The sequence below is a fragment of the Ambystoma mexicanum genome, chromosome 9 (assembly GCF_040938575.1).
Source record: "Ambystoma mexicanum isolate Mex_15411 chromosome 9, UKY_AmexF1_1, whole genome shotgun sequence".
Classification (NCBI taxonomy): Eukaryota; Metazoa; Chordata; class Amphibia; order Caudata; family Ambystomatidae; genus Ambystoma; species Ambystoma mexicanum.
In genome coordinates, this window is record NC_090931.1 from 379,674,557 (window position 1) to 379,699,924 (window position 25,368).

The 25,368-nt window shown below is 48.7% G+C and overlaps 1 protein-coding gene across 9 annotated transcripts in view; it reads right to left on the bottom strand.

Moving 5' to 3' along the window:
• Window positions 1-25,368, bottom strand: part of TSPOAP1 (TSPO associated protein 1) — a 3,887,333-nt gene that overhangs the window by 1,430,243 nt on the left and 2,431,722 nt on the right. For all 9 annotated transcript variants that reach the window (XM_069614850.1, XM_069614845.1, XM_069614847.1 and 6 more), the window contains one exon: window positions 682-833. In XM_069614850.1, coding sequence (XP_069470951.1) covers window positions 682-833 — 152 coding nt within the window. The remainder of the gene's footprint in view (window positions 1-681; window positions 834-25,368) is intronic.

Below are 25,368 nucleotides of genomic sequence, written 5' to 3' on the forward strand. Positions count from 1 at the left end.
GAGCCTATCTAGGCTGCATTCATTCATTTCTCAAATCGACCTTGTTTAGGACCACACCTGTAGGTGTTAGTGTTAGTAAAAGCTTGCAACTAGGCACAATATTTATTAACTCGACTCAATGTATGGGACATAGAGCTCACTCTTGATCTAAAACTGTGCACACCCAGTGGTGATAATGGGACAATGTTGCCAATTGGGCACAAATGGAACACAAAGATGACAAGCATCATTTTACATTTCAAAAATATTTTTTATTCAGGAACTAGATTTGCTTTTCCCCAGAACTAGTGTGATTTCTCTTGTTTTTCTCTTCTTTTTCACTCACCCTTCTGCCAATTTATGTTTGTTGATTTAACTTCACATGTTAAATTAGGGAGAATTCTCATAAATGGCTAATTTCCATTACCTAATGAGTCCCTCATAACGGTGCCTGTGCTACAGGCAAGCTGTGCTCGCGGGTGCCTTTCATTCCGCCAGGTCGGATACAACGGTACCAGTAAGCTTACCTGTACCATTGTATCCGGACCGGCAAGCTCGTAATGAGGCCCAGTGTGTCTGTCTCGCCAAACCTATCCTTTAATAATTATAAATATGTGGGATCTTTCAATTGTCTACCTCATGACATTGTACATTTACTGTGGGTAAACATTGTGTTGCTTGTTACAGAACACTACCACATACCTTTTGACCGTCGGCATAAACGGCATAGCCAGTTACTGGAACCCCATTGGATGTTCCAGCTGCATCAATGGTAACTGGTAGCCAGCTAATAAGAAGAATCCCTGGAGATGGGCCAAGTTCAACCTGGACATCAAGAGGAGCATCAGGAGGCCCTGAGAAGACAAAACAAACTGACTGTAGATCATTACAGATGATATCATCAAATGTAAAATACAGCCGATTTTCAGAATTAAACAGTTTTCCCTCAACTTTCTGATCAAACTGTGCAATTGCATGTTAGCTATCATTATGAACATTCTGAATGCGTCTGAATGCTTTTAGGGCCAAGTCTACAGCTGTGGCTTACCAAAGGAACATCCCTTGGGATGTTATCAGCAGAGGCACTATATCGGAGTCTCCTTCAGCTTCTGTAAGCATCATTGCATGGACTCCGCTTCCAGACCAGATGCCAGGTTTGATCAAGCAGTTTTACAAAACCGTTTTTGTTGAGACCAAGTAAAGCTCCACCAAGTGCGGTTAGTACTACTTCATCTCTCATAAGTATGGAGGAAAGTGGATGGGACGCTCAAGTAAAAAATGTTACTCACAGTAGTGACTTCTGTACTCCTACTCCATAGGCCCCCCAAGCGTTCCCCTTAAGATAAAATAGTTTTACAAGCCCAAGAAGTGGATCAAAGGACAGACGGGTGATGCCCACTCTGTCACGCCTCACTGTGCAATCAAAATTTAAAGGGAAAAAGGATTTTTTGTCTGTGCAAAAAGGCTCTGGCTCCGTCCTGAAGAACAGACTCCCATAAGTATGGAGGAAAGGGCAGTATGGGCTAGGAGTACAGAAGTCACTACAGTAACTTTTTCTCACTCCAATGGTCCGTCCCCTCTCCTCCATAATTATGGGAGTCTTACAGGACCGGAGCCTTTTTGCACAGCCAAAAAGAATATGGCCCTTTAAATTTTGATTGCGCAGTGAGGGCAGCAGTGTGGGTATGGCTAACACCGGTCAATCCTTTTTCCTCCTAGACAGGACTGGGCGACTTGCACAGCATGTTGTGATATTTTTCACATGTATTTTCTTATTACCTTTATTCTGATTTCCCTTGCTTCTCAGCGGCACCCGTTACTTGTTATATGTTACATGTCGGGTGTAACTGGATTTTCGGCATGAGCTTTTTACAGTACGCATTACGCGGCAACAGATTCACACAGAATGTGTCAGGCATACCTACCGAACATAGGCGGGTGGACTGTCAACAGCAGAAGACGCCAATCGCAGGTAAGTGTTTCTTCAGATATTTTGGCAACCCGTTTGGTTCTTCTGGATGGGAGGAATGTTCATCAGCGGTTAGCTACCTCATTACCAGGGCTAGCTCAGAGGCAGTAAAGGGTTTCATCGTGCTTGCACCAAGGATGCTTCCAGTTCTGGAACCTACTGGGCTCCCTGAACCTGAGGGCCAATGACTCTTTACCGGAGCTTTCTCGGAGGAGTCCTCTGTTACCAGGATATGCCGCTAAGGGTCAGAGGGGGTCTCGAGCACCAAGCTCCACCTTGAGCATGTCTCCTGGTATCTCAAATAAGGTGCATCACGTTTCATCTAGTAACCTGGCTCTGAAGCATCAAACTAAAGTTTCACAGGACTAAACTCAGCTGAGCTGCCACAATTACCAGAAGGTGGCGGCGCGACACCCAGACAAGCATAAGGCATCCTTGGTCATCTGTCGAATATCATTTCTCATAGGCCTCCACAAGTTCTGCGCAACAATAGCCTCCTCAGATCTGTTTGCCCGCTCCCCCCACAATGTTACCAAGGAGGCTTTCATAAGGGTGGACTGGTCTCTGATTACCTCTTAGTGGGCTACATCCTATTCCATACCATCCTCTTCAACGAGGTATGTTGCATCGGCTTTTGGTGCACCTCCACCTTCCAGTCACCACACATGGTATCCTGTCTCCACATCAACCTGGACTCAGACCGCATCATAACCCTCCTCCTCAGAGGGCAGATTTGTTAAATAGATTTCAGAGGGTAATGCACTCTGAAGCAATTGTGGGTTTTAAAAAAAATCTAATAAAGGAGGTTATGACGCAGCAGTCTATACAACCATGGCCTATTTGTCCTCCAATTGCACCAAAGCCGCAACCACCAGTGTCTCCGACAATGACGTTACCCTCTGAGCCTACCATGCCAGTTGTTCCCACCACTCCATTAACAGGTCCAAATGTTGTTATTGCTCCACTGGATCCCAAAGCAGGAGGGGATCGTCAACCTACGGGAACGGATGCACCATCAGCTCCAGTTACAAGTATTCCATCTTCAGAGCCATCTAGTTTGGATCATGTGGCTACTGTCATGGATGACAAGGAAGAGGATGTTTTGCTATCTGCAAAGGCTTTCCATGGCAGAATGTGGGGGATTCATGAATTTCTGGGCCTGCCCTTGACAAAGGAAACTTCTTCTGAACCAGGTGTGTTATCAGGAGTTTTTTCTCTCTGAAATCAATAAAGGTCAGGAGTGAGGTGAAAAAATTATGGAAAAATCCACAATCTGTCCAACTGGCCAACAAAGCTAGGAAGCTAGGTACTGACCACTGCAGTCGGATGCCGCAGGTTTTACGGCTTCACCCCAGCCTTCCGTAGTGACAGCAGCTATTTTTTTCATAATCATCAACATTGCTCATGGGCCAATCTTCTACACCGCTTTCGATGGAAGAGAACATTGAACATTTTGGAGGCGTATGGGCAAGAAGATGTGCATTCCTATGGGGCACTGCCCCTTCGCCAGGCTAATTGCGACGCTATACTACTGGCTGCTAACCAGGGTCTATGGAAGGAGATTTCTGATTTCCAGCAGTTCCGACCTCAGGAGAAAGTTGCAGCGTTCAAATCTAGGCTCGCTGAAGCCACACTGACAGCCTAAGACTTGAGAGACTATTTGATACATCACATTGATACAGCCTCTAGGGCTATTTGCTTGGTAGCCGACATGCACCATACAGCTTGGGCTAGAGCGACTCATTATATAATAAGGGCGTCTAAGATAAAATGTTTGATCTTCCCTTTGTGCAAACAGATTTGTTTCATTCATCTACAGATGATGATCTAACTAAAAAGAAGAAGTTGACCTTGACTGCAAAGTCCTTGACTGTCCTCACAAAGGCACCACAAAAATCTTTTCAGTCTTTGAGAGTGTCTAGGCCGGAATTCAGGTCAAAAAGGCTTGGTGGTTTTGTGACTACCAGGACAAAAAAAAGCAGGCAGCCAGATTGGTCTCCAAGTGGACAAAGACACAAACAGAGACCTGCCAAAAAAGGGATTTTTCTCTTCCACCTTTACGTACAGTAAGAAACAATGAAGTGTCCGTCCGGATCCACCCATCCCCAGTGGGTGGCAGAGTTTCAGGGTTCCACCACAACTGACATTTAACTTCAGAGGAGTCCTTGGGGACGGGGCTGGATCCTTTTGGACAGCCCCAAAAAAAATGTCCCTTTACATTTTGATTGCGTTTTGAGGTGTGGCAGCGTGGGCGTGACTTGCACACGTGGCACCTGCCCACCAGTGTTAGGGAGAATTCTCATTTATGGCTAATTTCCCTTACCTAGTGAGTCCCTCAGCAGCTTTGCTGCATTTCTGGGGTTTATTTTTTCCACCTGGAAAGAGTGTGAGCATTTTTCCCCACTCTTACAGTGTATTTTTGTGTGTGTTGTACTTTTTGTGCTCAGGGGCTATGGAGTGTCACCAACTCCCTAGGCATCATCTTTTTACTTATGTGTCACACAGCACCTTTAGTGCAGTGACACAGGGATGTCTTTTAGGCTTCCCTTGTGAACTCCATTTCTGGGGATGACTACTGTCCCCCAGAAACATGTAAAGTCACCATTGGCTTTACTAGTACTTTTAAAATACAGATCCAGTACAAGCCATCTTACAAAGGAGTACTGGAGGGGAATTTCTTTCTCCTGTCCTTCTGTACCTCAAGGGGCACTTTGTGTCTACCCCTTCCCGACTCGACATGGCTGGTGGCAGTGGTAACTATCATTTTTACACAGCTTCCCGTGTTAGTGTTCTGGCTGTGGTGACAGACGTGAACATAAAACCCGCTACCCCATATAATTTTTATCGTGGGTCCCAGCGTGGTTTTTTGCCATTTCGTGTTGGAAAGGTCTTTCTTGGTGTTTGCTTTTCGCGCCAAACCAGGTTTGGTTTCCTTGTTCGCCGTCCTTTGGCGGGCTTCTGCAAAGAAGCCCTCCTTTGGCGTCTGGGTGTCTAGGTCGGCTGAAAGTGAGGGAGGGGTTTAGTAACTCCCTGCACGGGGTCTCCTTGGAGTCCCAAGTCGCCCTTGTGTTCATTGGCTGAGATGGTTGTCCGGGCTGGACAACCCCACTGCTATGTGATTGACAGCCAGGCTGTGTGAATGGGGGATGTTGGCATAAAAGGCAGGACTCTTGGGCTGGAAGTCAGAGTCGCCACTGGAACTACAAGAACCGAAGAGAAGTAGAGAAGAAGACGGCTGCTGCAACTCTTGGATCCCGGTGAAGCCCTGCTGCAGTCCTGAGCATCTACCCTTCAACAACAGAAGATCCAGTCCGGAGTCTTCTTCCCTTGAGCCTGGTGGGATCAACCAGCTCCCCTTCTAAAGCCAGAGAATCCTCTTCTGGGTCGAAATTGTTGCACTGAGCTGTAGTGGTCCAGATAGCCATCAGAAGAGCCCTCTCCTGTTTTTAAGGAGTGCAGATTTTATTCATCGTTGCTTTGCTGCTGCTGGCCTCATTCCTGGGTAGTGCAGATCGCTCCAGACATCCTCCTTGTCCCCACGACTGAAGCTTCAGGAACCGTGAGTCTGCAGGAACTACCAGGAACAACTGCCGTAGCACCAGCTTTCTTCAGCCGAATAAGGTACTGTGTCCATTTGGTCGTTCTTTCCGTCCGACCTTGAGGAATCGGGTGAACCCTTCTCCTTTCCGAAGGCTTGTCCTTTCTTCCTTCCGTCTTATAACTTTTGCTTCCCTTCGACAATCTCCAGTACTCCTGGCAACGTTAATCTTGAACTATTCTAACCGTGTGATCCTCGACAACAGAGCCCCTGCTCCATTTGACACTGGCGCAGGCATATTGACTTTTATCTGTCTCTTAGAAAACGTCCTCTGATTCTATTGCCTTGACAAAAGTATTGCCTATGATTTTTATCCACTATTCCCTTGTTTTAATTCTATGTGCTAAGTGTGTTTGAATTCGGGTGCATTTCTTCTCGCGAAAAAGTGATCGCGTATTAACCCACGGTAACGTCTTTGTTTCGAAACACTGGTCTGTCAAATCCTAATGTACTTACCTTGAATTGACCTGAAGAAGAGTAATTGGTTGTGTGTAGTATATTTAGTGTGTGGTTTTACCTAATAGAAGAGAAGTGTTTTGTGGACAGATGGTTTAAAAATAAATGTGCTAATATTTTTTAACCAGAAACACTGAGTCAGTGTTTGTTTGAATCGCAGTAATTGTAGTACTTTGTGTAATCCCTACTACTGCTCATTTGCTCTTGAGATAAGTCTGGCTGCTCAGCCATTGCTACAACTTTACTGTGTGATACAGGCTTGTACCGAAGGTGAAATTTTACCATCACTTGTAGTCTTCATTGTATGCAGTGTTCCCTAAGGGTACTGCATATGATTCTGTCTAACAACCAGCAACACCAGTCTGTCCTTTGAACCGCTTGTCAGGCTTCTTAAACTAATTACTCTTATTAAGGGGGACAGCGGGCAGGGCGTATAGAGGAAAGGGGACTAGGAGTCCAGAAGTCACTACAGTGAGTAACTTTTTTCTTACACCATCATTCTGTCTGCTTTTCTCCATACTCATGGGAGATCAAGTAGCACGAACAACAACGGAAGGAGTTTAAACTAGTCTCAACAAAAAAAGATTTTGCGGGTGCTGCCACAAGCCAGTTGATGTCAGGGTTGGTGTGAGGAGGAAACCCTGGCTTCCCCCAAAAATAAATACAAGTGAGAAAAGGATTTGTCACATTGCTGCTTTAGACACACCTGGCCCTTTAAACGAATCAAGTAGGAGCGCAGATCACGTGGAGGTCAGACATTCTTGCATGCTCTGCTCCCATCACGCCAGTACAAAACAACTGAAATAAAACAAATGGGGGTTATGGCAGGACCTGCACCAGGAGACAAAACGTGAGTCATCCATCTGTCACCTCCCAAGGGCTTCACACTCATGCAGCTAAAACAGACAGTAAGTGGGTTCATTCAGTCATGATTAAGTTATGAACCTATCAAGTGAGACCGGGACTCAGTGAAACCAGAGAGTTATTTTGTTTACACTCCGGGAAGTCACTGCTTTTCGAGTATCCCCCAAGAACTGATTTCATAACGGAGAAGCATCATCCTGACAATTTTGGTCTAGTTCAGGCTTAACAGTCTGTAATTTTGGCCACACTTTGACACAGTCCATAATAAAGCATTTGTTAAGGACATCCTTTTATGTGTCAATGTCAACCATGTGACGGTCCTTTGATGTTCAATGGTCCAAGGGAAAAACTGCTGCAATCAAGACTGAAAATGTTATTTAACAACATGACCCAGACACACTATTTTCTATATCATATTGTCATGCTATAAGTATTCTCGCTTTGGGCAGGAGGAATAAAAGCCTTACTCCTTTAAAAATGTACGCAAAGACGTCTTGCACACATACGTTGTGAAGGCATCCTTATGCCCTCGCACCTAATGTGCCCGGTCTACCACTCCAACAGTCAAACTAAGACGAGCTAGCTGCATAAAATTAAGTTCCAGAGCTGGGGTTTACTTCATAACGTAAGGAAGCCTATAGACTAAGAGGAGGTTTTGAAGAACGTGAACGGTCTGGGCAAACCATAAATTGAAAGTAATGAAAATTCTTCTGGACCTAAGCAATCCTAAAAGAATGCATTTGAAACAGTAGCTCCTGTGCACATTTTGCAGATCTACTTAGTACCAAAATATGTTTGCAAAGCTTTAGATACTCCCATAGGAGATGTGTAGTCAGCATAAACTGTCATCCGCTGCGCTGAGTGGCGGTTACTTCCGCGTTGGCAGCTTCATCGCGGACGAGTGCATCACTAATTCCGTCACGTTCCTTTCCGTATGTGTGGTGGCAGGTCTAGTTGTTATCCAAGATGGCGGCTGCCAGGAGGTATTTGTTCTTCCTCCTCCCGGCGACCGTTGCGTTGCAACCCCTCAGTTTAGGCTTTCGCTCATCTTTGGGTAAGATGCGAAGTGTTCATTTCTCGGCTTGTACTCAGCTGCTCTCTTTTCCCTCGGATTAGCTCCTCTCGCCTTTCCGCACCTCTGCCTCTTATCCTTCCCTCCTTACCTTTTCTTTGGCTGTTCTCTCTTGTTCCGCTTGGCTCCGCCGCTGCGAGTACTCTCCTTCCCCCTGCTGTTTGTTATCGTTTCTTGCCGCCGCCTCTTGCGGTATCCTTCAGCTTGGAAACTGGTGCAGTTCCGCTGTGGTTTTCCTATTGCCAGCTCCATCAACCGTAGCTGGTTCTTCTCACCTCCCGGATAGTTTGTTGCTGCAAAAGGGTTTTTTCTGCCATTTCGGCTTTTTCCCTTTTTTTCTGCCTGGCCACGGGAATGGGGCCGCAGGACTGCTGGTTTGTTAGCAGTCACTGTGGCTTCCTCTCGAGGCAGGCACACACCACCAAAGAAAGGGAGAGATTACCTGACATGTCGGCACCTCAACCCCGGAGATTTGGAGATCCACGACGCAGGTGAGGAGTGTGGGGAGGAAGAAGGGCTGGAAGCTACAGATTTGGACATAAACAGATTAGAATAAAACCCTAAATAATATGGTGACACTATTTAGCGGGTGGCACAAACTAGAAAAGCTTTTTAGTCAAAAACATACTAACCAAGGGCGCTCGAGGGCCTGACCAAGATGGCAGCAGGGGGATCGAGGTTCTGAGCCGGCTGGCAAAACAACAATAAAAATGACTACACTGCCTGCGTGGATTGAGAATCCACAGCAATATACAGCAAGACCGTGATGTAAGGAACGACGGCAATACGTTTCTGTTAGGCTGAATCCTGTGCAGGGCCCTTAGGGACCACTACACACAATTAAGACTATAGGTGGCAATGCAAGTTTTACCTTTGGTACAAGCCTGTACCACTATGTCAGAGTGGTAGCAGTTGCGGAGCAGCCGGGCTTACCTCAAGAGTATATGAGCAGTAGCAGAGATTACACAAAGGGACCACAATCACGGTGACTCAAGCAAACACTGACTCAAGGTTTCAGGTAAAAAAATATAAGTACATTTATTTTTCAACCATTCGTTATAAACACAACACTTCTATTAAACTCAAATCAAAAACACACGTTAAATATACTACAACTAACCAATTCACTTTGTACAGTAAGTCTCAAGGTAAGTACCCTGCGTTTGAATGAACCGGTGTTACGAACAAAACACGTTACCACGAATACGATTGCGATCACTTTTTGACGGTTCGGTCTACTAAATAAGCGCGTATCCATGACATGAAATGCTACCGGGGCAAAAACACACTTAGCCCCTGAGATACCCAGAGGGAGTTGGAGGCAAAAATCACAGGCAATATTTTGGTTAGGCAGGCAGAATCAAGAATCACTCAGAGACAGTGTTAGGCAGAAACCTGTGCAGTTCCCTTTGGGAACACTGCAAAAGATTTAGGACTACAGGTGTTAGCAGTAAACCCACTGGGTAGCAGTCTGTACCACCCAGATTTACCTGGTAGCTGTGGCTGAGCAGTCAGACTTCCCTCAAGAAGAGTTAGGCAGTATGCAAAGTATACACAATAGGCACTCAGATATAATAGCACAAGCCAACACTGATCAGAGCTTTGGTATCAAGGTATATCATTATTTATTTAAAAACACTGATTGAAACACTCCAGCACTATTAGTGTAGATCACTCTCAACACAGTTACTATTATTATATATACATCCCTTATTCCTTATCAGACAAGTCTTAGTTAACACCACTTATTTCCAGACAGAGGTGAGCGCTTAACTATAGATGGCACTCCAATAAGTTAACGAAAAAGGGAGGGAAAAAGGCAGAATGTAGGAAAATACACCACACTAATACTTAGGAACTCTTAAGCAAGGCAGGAAAGTTAAAAGTTACTTGTGAGCCAAAGTCCATAGGCCGGGCCCACTCTTGGAGAGCAGAGCACAAATGCACTAAAGATCACACAATGACAACAGGCTTAAAAAGTCTTGCAAGGAGTTCAGAAAGGTTTTAGTTAGGCTCAGAAAAGTTTAGCCAGGGTGTCCCAGGCTAACCCAGGTTCGAAAGCCGGGGGCTAAATCTACCCCGTACAGTCGGTTGCAAGGGAAGCCAGGCGGGACACGGTACCTTATGTGGAAAGGATCCTCCAGCGGGGCGGCAGTTCCTGGCAGCGGGTGCAAGTTGCAGCGTCGTCCAGAAGACGAGAAGATCTCCATGTGGAGGAAAGATGAAGGTCGTTGCACTGCCAGGTAAGAAACCAGCCGCAGAGTTTTAAGGTTAAAGTTACTACCCTTTGATTCGCGGCAGTGGTAAAACGTGGTATCCCGGTTGTTGGGGTGCTTGGCACAGGCAAGGCGGCCACGAGATGCTCCAGGAAGCGAAAAAGGAAGCAGATGGGTTATCCCCACCAGTCGAAGGAAGAAGATTCTCCGGGCTGGAGATCTCCTCTGTCGTTGGGAAAAGTGGTGAGACGGTTCAGCAGGGCTCCACCGGTGGTGTCGTCGTAGCAGGTCGGCTCAGCTTCTCCCTCGTCGGATTCTTAGGTCCTGTGGCGACTTCTGAAGTTCCAGTCCCCAAAGCCCTGCTTTTATGCAGCATACCCCCATTCACTCAGCCTAGCTGTCAATCAAACATGCTAAGTGGTGAGCCGGCCGGATCACCACTTGGGCCAATCACACAAGAGTGCGACTTGAGTTACCAAGGTAACTCAGTCCAGGGTGCCTAAACCCCCTCACACACCCCCTGTGGTACCCAGACAGAGTGGCACCACTTTTGGAGGCTTCTGTGGAGAAACCCGCCAAAAAGTGGAACAAAGTGCTCAACTTGGGTTGGAGTCACAGAAGCGAACACAAACGCCATTTTAGAACTGAGTTCTGGCAAAAAATAACAACCGGAGAATTAATATTAAATAAATAAACCAGCGGTATGTTCGAGGCTATAGGAATTAAATAATTAAAGCTGGTAGCCTCGAACAATGGGAAATCCCATAGAGATATATTCGCAGTCGAATATAAAAATTAGTATCCACTGCCACCAGCCAAACCTCGATCAGGGGGGACGGAGACGTGTCCCCTAGACTAACAGATCCCGGGGCAATCGAATTGCCCCGGCCAGTACGTCCACAATATGATGGTTTGTACTGGTTCTGTTCAGAATTTGAGACTAGTAAAGTCAATGGTGACTTTACATGCCCTGGGAGACAGTAGTCAGTCCCAGGGTATGGAGTCTATGTTTGGGGGTCACTATGACACCCCTGTGTTACTGCACTGAGGGTGCTGTGTAACACACATTACAAAAACACATGAAGCCCTATGGAGTAAAAGACCCCATAGCCCATTTAACACATCTAGAGTCAAAGAGACGCACTCAAATGATGCCCAAGAGTGAGGGTAAAAGAGTCTCACTCTTGGCAGGAGAAAAAAATAAACCCCAAAAAATCCAGAAAAGCTGCTGGGGGACTCACTAGGTTAGGAAATTCAGCCTAAACAGAGAATTCTCCCTAACAGACAGGAGTTCAAAAGTCAAAGGGCCGGAGCCAGGGTCGAAAGACACCGGGGCCTGTTACCGAAGATCACACAGTCAGACAGTTCACGATTCAACGTAGCCACAAGTACTTTGATATTGTCAATGTTGAGAAGCAAAAGTTATAAGAAGGAGGGAAGACAAGGGCAAGCCTTGGAAATGAAGAAAAGGGATTCACCCAGTTTCCTCAAGTAGAACACAGTCCCTTGTTCCAATTAGCAGCTGGTGCCCTGGCAGTTGTTCCTGTTGGTTTCCCGCAGACCCACGATTCCTGGAGCTTTGTTGTGAAGGAGGACGTCTGAAGGGGGTCTGCACCACACAGGGATGAAGCCGGCAGCAGCAACGAGGAATAAAAGGTGCGCTCCTTAAAAACAGGAGAGGCTCTTCAGGTGGCTATCCGGACCACTACAGCAGCGTGCAGCGATTTCGATCAAGGAAGAGGATCCTCAGGCTGTGGAAGATGAGCTGGTTATGCCCACCAAGCTCAAGGGAAGAAGACTCCGAACTGGATCTTCTCTGAGTCATTGAAGGGAAGATAGCTCAGGACTGCAGGAAGGCTTCACCGGGACAGGGTAGTTACTGCAGCCGTTGTTCTCTCTGCTTCCCTTCGGTTCCTTGCAGTTCCAGTGGCGACTCTCTGACTTCTAGCCCAAGAGACCTGCCTTTTATGCAAAAAAAACCCAGGCACACAGCCTGGCTGTCAATCACCCAGCAGTGGGGTTGTCCAGCCCGGACAACTACCCTGGCCAATCATGACAAAGTGCGACTTGGGTTTCCTAGGATACCCTGTGCAGGGGGTGACTACACCCCACCCTCACATTCAGCCCACCTAGACACCCAGGAGCCTTGAGGAGGGCTTCTGAGCAGAAGCCCGCCAAAAGACAGTGAACAAAAAAGGCAAACCTAGTTTGCCGCACAAAGTAAGACACAAGAAGGACTTTAACAAAAAGTAATGGCGAATAAACCCAACCAGAGCCAAAAGAAAGATGATTTGGTCAAGCGGGTTTATGTTCGAGGCTAATATAATAGCCAAGAACAGTACCAAGTTTATCTAATATAATCGTGGTAGAAAAATTAGGGTATATACCACTGCCACCAGCCAAGTCTAAATGTTAAAAGAGCGAAACAATGCTCTAGGAGGTACAGATAAAAAGGGATACAAATTAACCCTTTCCAGTACTCCATGGAAGATGGCGTGTACTGGATCTGTGGTAGATTGACTAAGTAAAGTTAATGGTACCTTTACCCTTTTCTGGGGGGCGGTAGTCGCCTCAGAAATGGAGTCGGGGGAAGTCTCAAAGACAACCCTGTGCCACGGCACTGTAGGTGCTGTGTGACACACAAAAAGAAGAGGGCTACTGAAGTGGTGTACTTCAGAGTCCACAATCACAAAAACAGGTAGAAACACATAGAAAAACACAGGTAAGAGTGGGGAAAAAGTTCTCATTCTTACCAAGTGGAAAAAAATAAACTCCAGAAGTACAGCAAAGCTGCTGGGGGACTTACTAGGTGAGGGAAATTAGCCATAGATGAGAATTCTCCCTAACAGTTTCCTTCTGAAATACAGTTCGGTGTGGCGGGAGGACCCTGCTGCGAAGTGGCGGCTTATGCAGCGTGGGATGGGAGTGAATCCCCCGATCGCGAAATGGGGGCAGCGACTGACCGAACTCAACAACTGTTGAACGCACCAAGACAGGAGCGCCTGATGGCTGCCGACTGATGCAAGGTTGAATGATCAAGGCCTCTCAGTGTGACCCCCCCTCGCCTGCAACCTGCCACAGGTTGGATGATGGCGAGGATGAGGGACCAGACAAAGACAGCGGAAATGCCGTCCAAGCGAATCAACCTCTGGCTGCCTGTGGACCGCATGCCTATGCTACACCACTCGTCAGGAGGGCGACAACTACGCGGTGCTGGTTGGACCCATGTCGCGATGGAGGACTTCGGTAAGTCTACCTTCCCCCCACGTTGATATCCGGCACAACTGCCGGTGCGGCCCTCAGTCACCGACCACACTTGTCGACCAATATCCGGGCTCATACCGCCCCATTGTGCTGGAGGAAACACACTCCCTATGTACCCCCACTACAAGTAGCCCTGGCAGCTTGTTACAAACTTCCTTCAGACAACCCGATTAACAGAAGGCGTAGGGAAAACCTCATAATGGTGGTGTCTGGGGATGCACCGGCCTCTGGGTAAAAACAGCCTGGCCAAACAGTAGTTGGAGCAGTCCCCTGCTATTCACCCAAGACGGCGGTAACAACCAGATCGCTTGAAATAGACACCTCAAAAAGAGGGCAAACTGCCCACCCTGGACATAAACATTCAATATAAACAGGGGACCTATCCCTGCTACAGAATACATTGCGGACGCACCTACCAATCTGAGGTGTGCCTGGTGAGCCTGAAGGACAGAAGTTGCACCCCGCTAAATCTAGCACAACAAATACTGGGCAACATCTTGGGATCTGAGGCCAGTCCCAGTGCGCTGCAAACACCAGCCGCTATCGATCACCCACCAAGTGGGCATGACAAAATCTGCACTGGAGGGCAACATTAACAGAGACATCGACCTGAGCTCGGTAAAACTATCCCTATGCCCCTCCACATGCCAACAACCCAAGATGGATATCCAAAACCAACTGCAAGCTATACTCACAGAAATTAGGTTTATCGGTCAAAGAACCCAAAAGACAAATACCACAGTTCAGGAAATCAAACGTGATCTACAAGATGTACAAACCCACCTGAATGTCCAAGCGGAACGCACTACGGACAATGAGCAAAGTATCAGCGCACTCTAGGATGTTAGCGCAGTGAACACTACGCAACTAGACGTCTGATAAGAAAGGTACAGCGCCTCGGGTCTAAAGCTGAGGACCAGGAAAATCGCTCTCGGCTCAACAACCTCTGCCTCAGTTTACCCAAACAGGTGGAGGATCCGGATCTGAAGGCATATACATATCGCTTCTTCCAAACACATCTACACATTCAAGAATCAAGGACATATACGATCGACAGAGTTCATAGAGCCCCCGTTCCAAAACCGGCAACAGCAGAACGACCACGTTCCACCACCATGCCCCTCCTCAACTTCCAACATAAGATGGCCATATTGCGTGCCTAAAGAACAGCAGGTACACTCCGCACTGAAGGGGTGGAGGTTCTCATATTTAATGATTATTCTGCTGAAGTATCTCGTTGGCGAGAAAGACTCAGCCATCTCTTCGAGGCACTACAAGGCTCGAATAATAAATACTTACTAAAATTTCCGGCCGTCTGGTGCATCCATTTGGACAAAAAAATGGCACTCCTTCGGTGACCTGGAGGAAGCATGGCGCCTCCATCTCGACCGACTTCCCCACCGAAACGGAAGGTGAAGGAATGACCAACCGTGCAGAATCTTCACAATGGCACCAAGAGCAACAATCAAAGGGCAAAAGACTGCAAGCTGGCAGGCGGCCGACTGGATCCGGCCGTAAAGACACTCAACCCCCGACCTGAAAGACTGACTCAAATTCTCCCGATCAGCGACCTGACTATAGACAACCCCCCCTACACCCCAATTATGGCATATGAAATAACAATTGTCCTACCACCGACATCAGGGGCAGAATATACTGCTGACCTTCACTATCAATCGAACAAACACAATTTGCGCAGACAAAACCCGCGATAACCCGCCCATCACCCTGGGCCATCCCCAACCCCCCCACCCATTTGTGTTATCTGAGGTACCGACGAGCCGTTGTAGGTTCACTGGCATGCCGTGGGTGAGATATGATGTAGTATTGGTATATTGTTTGATTGTCCCAATGTTTGCTTAACGGTTTTCACGTTTGAAGTTTCTTTTGATATATTAGGGATTCTTCCTGTTTTTTTAATTAGTGCACACTCATATGCATCACACAACCAAAACAATAGTCCCCCAGTATAACCAAACTACCTGACATAGAGGCCTCCCTACTCACATACCATGGCAGAAAAGAGATGTCTGATCTGCACTTAGACGAGTTCAGGATTTACAATGCAACATTGCATTCCTCCAGGAAACACACTTAGACACGCACAAATCAGGGAAACAATGTCGCAGGTGGGTCGGGACAGTTGTACACTGTTCGCATCGGGGCAAGAGTGGGGTATTGATTTGAATCCATAAACGCATCTCATTTCACATCCTCCACTCCATGGCAGAAAAAGAACAGAAATATGTCGGAACACAGAGACTATACTTTCTACTCAAACCGCCTTAAGTCTTATTCCAGACTAGATTTCCGGCTGACCCCCGTGACTGCCCTATCAAACATACACTAGTGCATGATACTACCCATGATAGTGTCCGACCATGCACCGGTATAGCTCAACATTAAACTCACGGGTACCCCACGGAATAGACGGTCATGGCGCCTAAATCTGAGAGCGCTGAACTACCCAGACTTTCTCGAACATCTCAAAACGGATACATACTTATTTTGGCAGACCAATTTGATCCCAGGATACTCTCCAAACACCTGCTGGGACACTTACAAAGCCTTCCTCAGAGGGCAGTGTATTTCTAGATGGGCCCAAAAACTGAAGGGATGGAGGGAACAGGAAACCCAGATTAGCACTAATATTTCGCACAACGAAACCCAACACAAACACGCCCATAGCCCCCACATACACACCCCGCTCGTTAGGCTAAGAGCGGAACTGAAACAAATCTCCACTCAACGAGAACAAAGATAGTTTACTAGTGGGGCGTGGCTTGGACGGCCATGTAAAGGGACGTGCTCTCATGGAGCTCCGCTGATCCTTCAATGATCCTGGAGAAGTGCGTGCACGGGAACCGGCCGGTACTGGAAAATAATGCCCATGCGTGTGAAGATGATGGCTACACTCGCTGAAACTTTGATGCGAGTGGAGGGTGAGGACACTGAGTTATACTAGTCTGCGTGCCGTGGGCCCCGGATCGGCGAGTGGAACAAGATGGCGGCAGAGACAAAGAGGACAACAGGGGTCACGAGATGTAGGTCCTGTAAAGCCCCTGCATCAAACTCCAAGACCAGCGATTAGAAGCAGACCGCGGTACTGGACGGGAAAGCGCTGTTGCTTCACTGAGGCGGCGCACATCTGTGAGCACACGTACCCGGAGCTGGTACAACCTATGGACTGTGCATTGCCGAGACTCATCGAGCACATTGGTAACCGACGCTGGGCCCGCGGCGTAATCGGATCGAACACCGGCGGAACCCAGGAGGATTCATTGTGGCAGCGCACCAGTTGGGTGGCCGCGGATCCTGGGGCCGACACGAACGAGCGGGCGGTGGTGGCTGCAGTTTTCCACAGCGAAACATCGGCGCGGGCCAGGTGGTTGAGGCCGACGCGAGACAATTGCTGATCCCCTGCACTTAAAGCGGCCCCTCTGGGCCGGGGCATTGTGGGCCGGATGGCCTTGGGATCGCGGAAGAGGGGGAAGAAAGGGAGTGCGGCGAATAAGTGAGCGCACACGAGCACTGGCCACGGAAGGAACACGACAGAGACCAGGCCACGACACCAAGAGGGTACGAGCACATGGGAGAGACAAGTACATACAAGTACATGCTTGGCCTGCTGAGAGTGGTCCGTGACCACGCGGACCTTTGTGCGGAGGGAGGCACGGCAGGCCCTCGCCCAGTTAACATAGCAGGATGTCCTCTAAAGTGGTTAGACCCAGGATCCGACAGTCCACGATGGAGACATATGCCAGGTCGCCCCCAGAAGCGGAGGGGGGCAAGAGCAAGGAGACCCCCACGGCAACCGTGGAAACACCGGGCACGATCCAGGAGGTGCTGGCAGTGATCGCAGACTTAAAGGTGGCCTGGGAGACTAAGTTGGGCCAGGCAATGAAAGAGCTACAGGAGGGCCTGGACCTCAAGATCGGAGCGGTCCAGGAGGAGGTGAACCTGCTGAGGCAGGACGTGCGAACGATTGCGGAGCGCACTGGGGCCTTGGAGAAGGAGATGGCCCCGAACACGGAGGCGTGCACCGCACATGGAAAGGAGCTCCATGCCCTCGTGCAACGGGTGGGCAATCTGGAGGACAGAGCTGAGCAAGCAGAAGGGCGCGCCAGACGTAATAACATCTGTATAGTGGGCCTGCCGGAAGGTATGGAAGGGTCAAACCCCACAGAATACGTAGAATCCATGCTTTTACAGGAGATAACAGGCGGGGTGCTGACCCAGGGGTTCGCGGTTGAAAGGGTGCACAGGGCCTTGACAAGGAGACCGCCCCCTGGAGCCCCCCCGCAGCCGCTGATCGCAAAGATCCTGAACTATCGGGATCGGCAGAAGATCCTCGAATTTTTCCGGAGGCGAGGAACGATCGAAAAGGGTTCCGCAAAAAACACAGCCTACCCGGACTATACGCTGCTTGTACAGAGTAGTAGGATGAACTTTGGATCGGTGAAAAGGAGGATGAAGGAAGCAGGCCATCGCTACATGTTGCTCTACCCAGCCAAGTTGAAAGTGTTTTATAAGAACAGATCCCTTTTTTTCGAGACGCCTACCGAGGCAATGGACTGGCTGGACATACAGGGCTGACCTCAGGAACCGGATGTCCAGATGGGGGCTGCAGGAGATAAGTAGCAGACGGCTGTGGCACCTAGGGTGACATGGCCAAGACATTGGGACTTGATTTTAGAGTTGTATTAAGCTTGTGGGGAGTGTGTTGTAGTATCAACTGGCTGGACCCGCTGGACGCACCAATCCTAAAATAGACGACTGGGAGCTCCTGGGAGGCTTCCCTTGTACCCAATAGTAATATACTTAGTTAGGTCACTGTTAGATCGGTGACGCCCCGCGGGGTCCTAGTCCTCGGCGACGGGACAGGACCAGACGCGGGTGGGCCTGAGATCCAGGGATGCAGCTGGGAATTTGTTGGGGTAGGGCAGGGTAGAGGGAGGGGCTGGGTTGTGTGCAGTGGATGGGAGTTGGGGAACAGGGAGGGGGGAGAGCCGGAAAACAAACCATCAAGGGAAGCATTGAAGGGAGAGGTGGGTTGGGAACAATCCGAGTAGATGGCATCGGGTAACCTCAGAATTGTGACCTGGAATGTACGGGGCCTTAACAGCTATCTGAAACGTAACAAAGTGATGCTGTATCTAAAAAGGATGCACATTGATGTGGCCCTGCTGCAGGAGACTCATCTCACAAGGGAGAAGTTGGAGGTTGTCAGGCGGAAATGGAGGGGACATGTTGTGAGGGCTACGTATTCTGCGTACGCTAGAGGGGTTATCACTTGGGTGGTGCCCCACGTGCCGCTCCAGGTGCTTAGCTCAACGGTAGACCCAGAGGGCAGAATGGTGGCGGTGACAGGACTCCTGGAGAACAGGGAAGTGCATATCATAAATCTGTACGCCCCCAATCATGAAACAGCGGCTTATTTTAGGTCCCTCTACAGCAAAATTAGCCCCCTGGTTGGGGGTGCGGTGGTGTGGTTAGGGGACTTTAATTGTACCCTGAATGCCAAAATGGATAGGTCAGCTGACAAAGCGGGGAAGCCGGCGGCCAAAGCACTGGGGACATTGTTAAAAGATCTAGGCCTAGAAGACGTGTGGAGAAGGTTGCATCCAATGGATAGGCAATACTCGCACTATGCAGCACCACATGACCTGCACACGAGGCTAGATTATGTGTTCGTAGCGGCTGAGATAGCGGGAGAAATGGTGGGAGCGGAATACAAGGCCCGGGCACTATCTGACCACTCGCCTTTGGTGGTAGAGTGGCGACACCAACCCCCCAGAGCGCGGATCCCGACATGGAGACTTAGGACTAAGGCATTACAAGATGAGGGGTTCTGGGTGGACTTGAGGGAGGCCATCGAGGAATATTTTGATATAAACATGGGCAGTGTGCGCTCGGTTGGAACAGTATGGGAGGCGTTCAAGGTGGTGGTGGCTGGAGTAGCCATTTCGAAATCTAAAGGGCTCCAGGGGGGCATTGAAAGGGAACTTCAGGAAACAGAAAGGGAGTTGGAGGGCCTCACGCGACATGAGGATACCGCCCGGAAGAATAGCGATAAGATAAAAGACCTACAGTATATATTGCACCATCTAAAGAATGCCTACCTGAGGGAAGAAGATCTTTGGTGGGAACGCTTAATAGGAGGCTTGAGACCTTCCTGGACCATAGCAGCCACAAACATTTTGGACCAGATCTTTCTACAAGCACCACTACAGCCTCCCCAGAATGGGTTAACACAAACAGATTGTGGGGAGTGATCCTCTTCTGTCCTGTTCTGTTTGCCTTCGTCCTCACTTTTACCATCTGTGTTTCCACTCTGGCTTTCATTGTTAACCAGTTCTTCAGTTTCATCTTCTATCTTTACTTTTTCTACTACTATTTTTGCTTTTACCTTCGCTTTTACTTTTGAAATCTTACGTTACCTTCTTCATCTTCTTGTAAAAATCACTTCGGTGATTATATACTCGTAATAAAAAAAAATAATAATAAATAAAATAAAATTTAAAAAAAAGACCTGCAGTTAACCTGCAGTGGACTCTGGGATAGGCTATGTAGACTAAATTACAAGAAATATACGGCGAGGCTACACGCAGGGGGCGATAAGCCGGGCAGATTGCTGGCCTGGCTGTATAAGAGTGAGACCCCCCACACAGTGATCAGTGAGATAAGGGATGAGGAAGGTTGCATCTGTAATACCCAGGAGGGGGTGAACAAGGAGTTCCTCAAGTTTTACAGACACTTATATGAGGACGCAGGGGAGGATAGGAGCCAAGACATACTGGACACGTTAGAGGACATAGAGCTGCCCACCCTGGACGACCTAGAACGCGCGGAACTGGACGCCCCTATCACCTCGGAAGAGCTGGAGGTGGTGATCCAACATTTGCCCACGTGTAAGGCACCCGAGACGGACGGGTTGCCGAGCGAGTTTTACAAGACATACAAACAGGAGCTGCTTCAGCCACTGCTTGCTATGTTCAACGAGGCCTGTGAGTAGGGGGAACTGCCATTGTCCCTTCGCGAGGCGATGATCATCCCACTCCTAAAACCAGGCAAGCCGGCCGCGGGGTGTGGGTCTTACAGACCCTTGTCCATGCTGAATCAGGACAGCAAAATACTTACGGCAGTGCTGGCCAATAGGCTGAAGAGGGTGATCGGTAAGCTGATACACCCAGACCAGACGGGATATGTTCCTGGCAGGAACATCACAGATAACCATAGGAGGCTACACCACATCATTGACCACACTGAGGAAGATACGGGTGAGCTGGTCATCGTGTCGCTAGACGCGTTCAAAGCCTTTGACTCAGTGCGATGGCCTTGGTTGAAAGTAGCCCTGAGGGGATACGGAATGGGACCCGGGTATATCAGGTGGGTCCAGTTGTTATACAGCACCCCGGTGGCGAGAGTTAAAACAGGATCCATAATCTCAGATACCTGGCAACTCAGCAGCGGTACCAGACAGGGATGCCCCTGGTCGCCCATGCTATACATTCTGGCATTAGAGCCGCTGGCAATATGTCTGAGGCAACAATACGGGGAGGTGGGGATTAGTACAGTAAGTGGTAGACACCTGGTATCGCTGTACGCAGATGACATGCTCCTTTATCTGCGCTATCCGGAGGAGAACTTGCAGTATGTGCTAGAGGTGATGGACCGATATGCCACCCTCTCGGGCATATCGGTGAACCCTAGGAAGTCCAGTCTGTTCCCCTTGGGTAGATACAAGAATGTCCCGTTACAGAGGCTGCCTAACCTGCCGATACCATGGCAGACTGAGACATTTAGGTATTTGGGAGTAAATATTTACCACAGGATCGAGGAGGAGCACCAACATAATACAGAGAAAGCAATAGAGGGGGTCAAGAACAGCATGGTGTTTTTGTCCAGATTACCCCTGACCATGATGGGGAGAGTGGCCTTGCTTAAGATGGTGGTCCTGCCCAGACTCCTGCACTTCTTTGTGAATGTCCCGTTTTTGATTCCCAGGAGCCTATTTGTGAGACTTCAAAGCGTGTGCAGGGGCTTCATATGGGGTAACTCCAGGAACAGAGTGGCCCTGTGGAAACTCCAGAACCCATGTGACAAGGGGGGCATAGGCCTGCCAAATTTTTAGCTTTATTATCTGGCGGGGCAGTTGCTGTATGTGGCCAGGTGGCTGTCGACTGAAGACTCGGCGGAAGCCAGGCTTCTGCGGGAAGACTCGGCCCCATACTTTTTGAACGAAGTGGTGTGGTTACAAAAGAACAAACTGGTGGGAAGAGGGCGGATGTTGAGGTTGGGCTGGGAGGTTTGGCGCAGAATGTGGAGAATGATGGGTGACATAGAGCCGTTCTCTCAGCAGGCCCCGCTGGTGGCACTATGCGGGAACGACTCACAACTGTTCGAAGCGGTCCATAGATATTGGGAACCGGTGGGCCTGGCCAGCCTTGGGGACATATGGCAGGAAGGGGAGGCATTGGAATTTCAGAGGTTGCAAGAAGAGACAGGGGTGCATAGTGGCCAGTATATAACCTACACTAGGCTCATGAAACGGGTAAGCGAGAGATGGCCGGAGACAGTGCTAGCGGATGACCCTGATGCCTCCCTGGAAACGATGTATGATGTTTCGGAGGGCGGACACGAGATATCTAGAATATACGAGCTTCTAAGAGCAAAGGTAGGAAAGGAGCTGCTTCAATTGAGGCAGGACTGGGAGGAGGAGGAGGAAGTAGGAGGACCCATGACAGATGGGCAATGGGAGAGAGCCCAAAGGTACCATAAAAAGGTATCCCAGAATGCGAGACTCCAACAACTCCAATTGTATGTCACTCACAGGGCTTACTTGAGTCCCGAGAAAATTGCAAGGTTTGGAGGCTCGGCTACGCAGAAATGTCCCAGGTGTGGGGAGGTGGAAGTGGGGCTGCTACACATGTTCTGGACTTGCCCGGAGATGCATAGATTTTGGGATGAGATTAAAACTAAATTGGCTGGTGGGGCAGTGGAGCTGGACGTGGGATCAGCCTTGCCATGCATGCTCAGGATTTTTCCCAGGCCACGGGATTTAAAGCACATAAGCAAAATGAAGGACTTAGCCTACATCCTGGCCAAGCGCAGGATCGCAATGGGTTGGAAGGCGGCCCACAGACCCAAGGTGGAGCTATGGTGGACGGACCTCCTCAGATGGGCGGAGGCGGAATCCGTAGTTTGGTTTGAAGAGGTTACTAGGGAGGGAGAGGATGAAGTAGGGCCCTTGTTGGCCTGGCGGCAATTGGTGACCTCTATGGCAAACCCTCACCAAGACAATAACGAATCAGAGGACTCTGATGAGTGCACAAGCACTGCGATACCTGATAATGCTCCCATAGATGATGTGAGTGTGCCGGCTCTAGTTTGTGGGGTGGGAGGGGGGAGGACGGAGAATTATACTGTCTAATGTGATGGTTTGATGCTGATTATGTACGTCCTAAACAGTTGTAATGTGTGTTATTTTGTTTGGTATTATTGAAAATAAAAAAAAAATTAACAAAAAAAAAAAATATGATAGTTTAATAGTTGGTCGCAGGCCTATTACCAAGCTGCTGACCGACCCCTCGATCTGAGGGCGCTTGCCCATCGCACCAGACAAGCCTTGCAAAATATAACCAGTATCCGAGACCAAACATGGACCCTATCAACAGAAGAAAACAATATAAATAAACGATTTGCAGAATATTACAGTGAACTATATGCTAACCAATGACCCAATACCACTAAATCGGATCGACACCTTTCTCGCGGATCTCTGGTTAAAAAAAAATCAACGACACACAAAAGGCCAACCTGGAAAAATTGATCACAGCCTCAGAGATCGCCTAAGCTATAGGATCCCTATCAGCGGGCAAGGCGTCTGGACCGGAGGGATTGCCCATCGACCTATATAAAGCAATGTTGGAGCACCTTGCCCCATTGTTCAAAGCAGTATTTGATGAATCACATTCGGACAGTCATCTACCACAATCAGTGATTCCGGCCAACATAATAGTCTTCCATAAGCAGGGCCGTGACCCAGAGTACCTCAAATCCTACCGACCACATCTCGCTGATTAACACAGATGCCAAAATATTGGCTAAATGTTTAGCACAGAGCGTAGAGAAAATCATCCCACAACTAATCCACGGAGACCAGACCGGTTTTATCCACAGCCCACACTCCGCACACAACGTGATGCGCCTATTATACGTCATAGCCCAACGAGGAGACCCAGACCTAATAATTGTAGCAATAAACGCTGAAAAAGCATTCAACTAAGTTCGATGGGACTTTGTGTTCCAGGTGTTGGCGGTATACAGCTTCCCACCAGAGTTCCTAAGGTTCATTCGGCTACTATATACAAACCCCACAACCTCAGTGACCACTAATGGTATCACCTCAGACCCCTTACACCTATACTCTGGCACCAAGCAAGGATGCCCTCTCTCCCCCCTCTTGTATGCACTCTCAATCGAACAGCTAGCAAAAAAACTGCACACCGACCCAGAGCGGGCAGATGTGATACGGGGGGGGAAGAACACCGGGTCTCTCTATTTGCAGACAACTTCCTGATATACGTTAGTAGTTCTGAGACGTCGTTTCCACGGCTGCGCCAACTGCTCCACGACTTCGGCCCCCATGACAGGACACAGGGTTAACTGGACGTAATCGGAGGTCCTCCCACTTAGGCCAGACATTCCATAGGACCCGGGAGGGGTCGCCCTCTTTCGCCTCAAGCTACATTCTGTTAAATATCTTGGGGTCTATATTACCCAGTCAATTCACGAAATCGCAGAGCTAAACTACCCACCAACCCTTCTGAAGATCAAATCTGATTTAACTAGGTGGAATACCCTGCCATTATCCCTAATAGGCCACATAAACGCCTTTAAGAGGTACTCCCTACCCAAACTCCTACCTGGCGATGATGTTACCCTGCGTTTCATCACGGCAAATGTACAAAGACTTAGATGCACATATCACTAAATTCATCTGGAGGAGGAAAAAGCATGGCTTTGGCTAGAGGGACTACACGCCACCAAAGATGATGGCGGGCTAGCGGTGCCAACTTGGCAGACCTACTATCAGTCGGCCCAAATACTCTAGGCCAAACCTTGGCTCAATACAACAGACACATCCAGCTGCAGATCTCTGGAACTATCCCTATTTGTGCCATATTCCCCAGCAGAAATTCTGGCCATCCCACTGAATAAACTGCCTAGCCATATTAGGACACATTCACTGATAGGCCCAAAATTGATGCAATAGCATAGAATGCGAGCGCTCCTTGGCACACATGTTCAGGCGGCCATGGCATGGATTAGTGTACAGGCAATTCTCTCGATCGGCCTTGATCACACATTACATAAATATCAAGAGTCCCACTGGCCAGGGATTAGGGCAGTGGACCAATATGACTGGGACACACTCATCGGCTTCCACAAAGCTTGTCAAATACTACGACTCCAACACACAGAATGGCGTCAATACTGTACCCTACTCACTGTGATCCGCTCAAACACAACAGGACAATCGCTACAAGCTGGACCGACAGCGGGGGATCTGGAGATAGAGCAAAACGTGACCATGTTGCTGCGCTTGTGTAGCTTCTTCACCATAGCTACCCCTAACGCAATCAAACAGTTGCAACACAATGGTCCAACGGCTGTCATGACCTACAGAACACGCCCCTTTTGGACTTCCTGGTCCTTGTCTCAACGGGGCTTACACTCCCTGGTACTCCCAACATGGCCGTCCACTGTGAAACACCTTCCTCGCTCTACACGTTGGACATAGCATGTTCTATTAATAGACTACGCCTCCCGCGGCCCCGCGCGTCTCAATGCTATTGTGAAGTAGCGACCAGACGTGTGCTCCGTAGCTCGCTGTATTGTTTTCCTTGCTTCTTTTCCAACCAACCCCATTCCTAGTCCCTTTCCT